This window comes from Bison bison, unplaced genomic scaffold (genome assembly GCF_000754665.1).
Source record: "Bison bison bison isolate TAMUID 2011002044 unplaced genomic scaffold, Bison_UMD1.0 scf7180017864516, whole genome shotgun sequence".
Classification (NCBI taxonomy): Eukaryota; Metazoa; Chordata; class Mammalia; order Artiodactyla; family Bovidae; genus Bison; species Bison bison.
In genome coordinates, this window is record NW_011495069.1 from 11,178,087 (window position 1) to 11,183,768 (window position 5,682).

Consider the following 5,682-nt stretch of genomic DNA (forward strand, 5'->3'; position numbering starts at 1 on the left):
AACAGCCTCAGACCGGGATCAGGTGCATGGCCCCCCGGGGGTGGGGTGGGGCGGGGCTGGGGACCCGTTCCAGACCCAGTTCAAGCCTTACTTCTCTGGGAAGCCCTTCCTGACGCTCCCCAAGACAGGGAGCTCTTGCCTTTGTGTTCACCCTGGGATGACAGCACTCATCACACTGCACTGTAGTAAGTGCCATCTTCCCACCCCCAGCCAAGGGCACGCGGAGGGCAGAGGCTGTGTCTGACCCACGTTGGGGGCCCTTCACTCTGCACAGGGGGAGTGTGTGGCCCGAAGCACCAATCGTAGCCTGTGAATCTTGGCAGCTCTCAATCTGCTCACCTGGCTATGGCTCTTTCACAGCGCGGGGTGGTGGAGCGGGGAAGAGGGGTATAGGAGAGGGTGGGGCCATTCTTGGAATCCTCCCAGATCTCACTGAAGGAAAGAGCGTTGTAGACTCCTGATACTATTTTTTTCCTGCCCGGTACATTCTTCTTTCTAGAACTGCTCCCTCCTAACCTCTGGGATTGTCAACTGCAAGGCCCCCCTCTCTACACCACACATGTTGGCAAGAGGCTCAGCCGGGGCAACCGTGAGTGGCCCAAGCCCCATCCCCTGGTGATCGGTGCGTGGATGGGCAAAGACCCAGGTGGGCTGGTCAGAGCCCTCTGGGGGATGGGCGCGGTTGTGCTGGACACACTGTGGAGGACACGCTCTTCGGTTTGCTCTCAGGATGACGTAAGCCTCAGGCTGCCAGGGACTGTCCACTAAAGGTGTGTATCAGAGTGGGTCTGAATCTCAGCTCCACCAATTAATGGCCGGTGACCTTGGGCAAGTTGCTTCATCCTTTACATTTACTGCTGTCCCATCTGCAAAATGGGAATAATACCAATATCTACCTCACGCTGTGGGCACGTGAATAAACAGAGGTAAAGCGCTTATAACAGAGCCTGGTACCAAAGGAGTGCTGGATACTTGTTGCTATTTCTATATCACTGTGGGGACAGGTCCCATCGGAGGGCTAATGAGAACAAGAGAAAAAGCTCTCACAGCCTTGGGGTTTCTAGATCCAGTTGTGCCTGAAACTTTCCATCTCTTGTACCTCCCTGTTCTACAAACCAATTAACTGCTTTTCTGGCAAAGCAAGCTTGAGTTGACTCTTTGCAAGTTATAACCTCAAGAGTCCTCATGTTGGAGAGAAGTGGGAAAGACAGAGGTGACCAGAGTCTAGGGGGCTCTCTTTGCAATATGCTGTTTGAGTTTGGACAAGGGCTTCTTCTTAGGCTTCAGCTCCTCATACGTCCAATGGGGTGAACATCAGCCCTGCTTCCCTCTCGTGGCTGCTGCCAGGATCCATCTGTGTGACATTTGTGCCTCAAAACCCATCAAGTGCTAAAAAACACATCTCACCAAAGACTCCTCACGCCTATCAGAGAAACTCCTCACCCGCAGCGTGGCTTATGCAGGGCTTTCCCAGGCGGCCCCACCTGCTTTGTGACCTCCCCCCTCAGTTTTTTCTGCAGACCCTTCCCGCGGCACATCGTCTGCTGATGCTACACCGAGTTTTCCTCCATTTCCAAAAGTCACCGTTGTGTCTTTGGTCCATTTGTGTTCTCCAAATGCCACCAGTTAGGGCTCATCTCCACCTACAAAATTCATCCATCAGAGGTCCCTGCCAATGAAGCCTCCCCCTGAAGCCCTCGAGACTGTCTTTCTCACACACACAGTTGCCAGAGGTGCCCTCTGCTTTCCGTGAGCCCGCAGCACTCCCTTTGTGGAGGCTGTTGATTTGGAGATTTCGTCAGTTAGATTTTAACCTCCCGGAGGGCAGGGGCTGCCTTCTTGGATTCCCCGTTGCACCCTTCATTCCCTAGGGATGTAAGAGCTCCAGTCAACATGGGTGCACAGTGCTGAGAGCTGATGCACCGCCTCCTGAGCAAGAGAAACATGCTGCTCTCCTGGCCCAGCTTCCATCCCCTTGGAGGTGGCTGTATGGACCTAGTAATAAATCCTGTGCTTTCTTACACTGAGACAAGGAGGAAATGTGTACCGTGTCTGTGAAATAGGATCTGAAACAACACATGCTGGAGACACCCGGAGAAACTCACCCAAACCAGGATTCGCTGGGATCACCCAGTCTCCTGGCTTCACCCCGGTCACACCGCTGCCCACGGCTACGACCTGTCCAACACCTTCGTTCCCTCCAACAGCAGGCAGCTGGGGAAGGAGGCCGTAATTTCCTAAGGGAGAAGAGCACAGAGGGTCATCCATGAAGCTTGGGTGGTGATAGCATGGGCTTTGGAGTCAGCCCTCAGCCCGATCTGACCAGCTGTGCGACTGACCAACCTCTCTGAGCCTGAGCGTCTTCATCTGTAAAGGAGGATGTACTCCTCGCTTTCAAGGGTTATTATGAGATTAGATAACACAGGGATTGAGCCCAGCATACTGCCGGCACTTCACAATGGTTGGTTTGCTCCCCCACTGCAATCTTCCTAACTCTTGAAAAGCCTCACATTCCAGGGAGGGGAGGCTGGAGAGGGCTCACACAGTGTGCAGACAGCCTCATCTGGAGAACAGCTGCCGCTAATCACAGGAATTTCACACCCACACCTGGGGAGGAATGAAAACGAGGTGGCGGCTAAGCAAAAAAGCCAATTAACATAAGCCACAGAAACCAAGGTTACCTTGGATCATATTTATGTCAGATGGATTGATAGGGGCCGCCAGCATCTTCACATGGACGTCTGATCCGCCCACAGCAGCCAGCTCCAGGTTCTTCAGTCTAAGCACAAAGCCAGAGAGATGTTCATGTCACCCAGGCTAGACAGGGAGTCTTTTGCTCAGATCATCTCCCCAAAGTAGGTCAGGCAGCAACATTTTTGAGCTGCCATTGTGTGCCCAGGGATGAGGGTTTTGTTAGGAGAGAGGAGCTAGAAGGAATTCGCACAGGATACAGGTTAACTCTCATTAACTACAAGTGGACAGTCCTGGTGACCTCTTGACCCCACCGCCCACTCCAGGGCAGAAAATGGTTAGAACTCCTGTGGGCCTGGGTTAGCCCTGTGTTGCCCAAACTTGCTTGATTCACCTGGTATACTAATCTTATGGATTCTCAGACCCCAGCTCTGACCCACTGAATCAGAATCTCCAGATAAGGGGCACCCCAAAGAACAACCGGGAAACCCTTGCATGGCTCATTTGTTCTCCGATTTTTCCTTTTGCTCCAACACACATAGGGAAGACATTTCCATTAGCTGCAGAGTGGTGAGGGGAAAAGAGAGATGGCTCATGGAGGTGGGAAAGAACTCCCTGGGTGACTGTGGCTCGGCCCCTGGAGAGATGTCCCTTCATGACAAGGATCCTGGTCTGTCAGAAAGGATGCTGGATGGAGAGTTGCTGGTCTCAGTGTGAAACTCCACCTCAGACGGCTTTGTCACCAAGAGCAGGTTTCTCCCTTGCTCCAGGCTTCCATTTCTTCATTTGTAAAATGGGGGTGATGTTACCATCACCTTCACGAGCACTTGATCACTTCCAAGGGCTCTTTCCATTTCAAGTCTGTACGGTTACTGCCTCTGCTCATAATGTCTACGCCCTAGACACCACGGTCTGTATCCACTGGAATGTTGGTTAATGGGTAAAACCTGCCCAGTGGCAATGCCCACGTGGTACTTTTGTTTTTTTAATAAAAGGAGACCTTCCAACCAGAAAGGGCTGATCTGTGTATTATTAACAGACCAATGGGGCCTCATGGCTTTTAATTATTAGAGAATCCTTTTCTGTCTCTACACCTCTAAGACTTCTTGTTTGCAGTGCTTTTCTCTGCCCAAATGTACTCGCTAAGCAATAATTCTCCTTATTTTTACTTCCTGAAGGCACATGTAACAGCCAACCAGAGGTTCTCAGCATTCGGCAACAGTGTCACTTCACTGCTGCTGCTGCTGCTAAGTCGCTTGAGTCGTGTCCAACTCTGTGCGACTCCTAAGCTGATGTAATTCTACCCGCTTCCTGCTGTAATCTGACCTTTTAATTATACCTGAGGCTCTGCTAAGGATAAAAGTGTGATTTCCAAGAAATGGCTTGCACTGGTAGTAATAAAGGTGACAGGTATTTATGAAGTGTTTATTATACACCGGGTCCTGTGGTAAGGGCTTAACTTTTGTTTTCTGGCAGAGTCAGGCTGGTATTCAGGATCTTTAGTTTCCTGACCAGGGATCTAACCTGTGCCCCTGAAGGGAAAGCATGGAATCTTAAACATGGTCTACCAGGGAAATCCCTGTGCTGAAGGATTTAAATGCATAATCTAAGATTCCTGTGACAAAAGTATAAATATTCCCAATTTATCAAGCAGGAAATGAAGGCTCCTGGAAATGATGAAATTTACACAGAAGAGAATTGGCCAGACTTCCCTGATAGCTCAGTTGGTAAAGAATCCGCCTGCAATACAGGAGACCCCAGTTTGATTCCTGGGTCTGGAAGATCCCCTGGGGAAGGGATAGGTTACCCACTCCAGTATTCTTGGGCTTCCCTTGTGGCTCAGCTGGTAAAGAACCTGCCTGCAACCTGGGAGACCTGGGTTAGATCCTTGGGTTGGGAAGATCCCCTGGAGAAGGGAATGGCTACTCACTCCAGTATTCTGGCCTGGCGAATTCCATGGACTGTATAATCCATGGGGTCACCAAGAGTCAGACACGACTGAGCACAGCACACACACAAGGGAGGACACGCTTTACCATGACTGACCAGTTCAGTCTCTCAGTCGTGTCTGACTCTTTGCACCCCATGGACTGCAGCACGCCAGCCTTCCCTGTCCATCACCAACTCCTGGAGCTTACTCAAACCCACGTCCATTTAGCCGGTGATGCCATCCAACCATCTCATTCTCTGTCCTGCCTTCTCTTCCTGCCTTCAATCTTTCCTAGCAACAGGGTCTTTTCAAATAAGTCAGTTCTTTGCATCAGATGGCCAAAGTATTGGAGTTTCAGCTTCAGCATCAGTCCTTCCGATGAATATTGAGGACTGATTTCCTTTAGGATTGACTTATTGGATCTCCTTGCAGTCCAAGGGACTCTCAAGAGTCTTCTCCAATATCACAGTTCAAAAGCATCAGTTCTTTGGCACTCAGCTTTCTGTATAGTCCAACTCTCACATCCATACATGACTACTGGAAAAACCATAGCTTTGACTAGATGGACCTTTGTTGGCAAAGTAATGTCTCTGCTTTTTAATATGCTGTCTAGGTTGGTCATAGCTTTTCTTCCAAGGAGCAAGCGTTTTTTAATTTCATGGCTGCAGTCACCATCTGTAGTGATTTTGGAGCCCAGAAAAATAAAGTCAGCTACGGTTTCCACTGTTTCCCCATCTATTTGGCATGAAGTGATGGGACCAGATGCCATGATCTTACTTTTCTGAATGTTGAGCTTTAAGCCAACTTTTTCACTGTCCTCTTTCTTTAGTTCTTCTTCACTTTCTGCCATAAGGGTAGTGTCATCTGCATATCTGAGGTTATTGATATTTCTCCTGGCAATCTTGATTCCAGCTTGTGCTTCATCCAGCCCAGCATTTCACATGATGAATTCTGTACAGAAGTTAAATAAGCAGGGTGACAATATACAGCCTTGATGTATTCCTTTCCTGATTTGGAACCAGTCTGTTGTTCCATGTCCAGTTATAACTGTTGCTTCTTGA

At 49.7% G+C, this 5,682-nt stretch overlaps 1 protein-coding gene across 2 annotated transcripts in view; it reads right to left on the minus strand.

Annotated features, from left to right (window-relative positions):
• Positions 1-5,682, minus strand: part of MECR (mitochondrial trans-2-enoyl-CoA reductase) — a 40,812-nt gene that overhangs the window by 21,824 nt on the left and 13,306 nt on the right. For both annotated transcript variants that reach the window (XM_010830213.1, XM_010830212.1), the window contains exons 2-3: positions 2,682-2,779; positions 2,106-2,237 (exon numbers count right to left, since the gene is read on the minus strand). In XM_010830213.1, the coding sequence (XP_010828515.1) occupies positions 2,106-2,237; positions 2,682-2,779 (230 nt within the window). The remainder of the gene's footprint in view (positions 1-2,105; positions 2,238-2,681; positions 2,780-5,682) is intronic.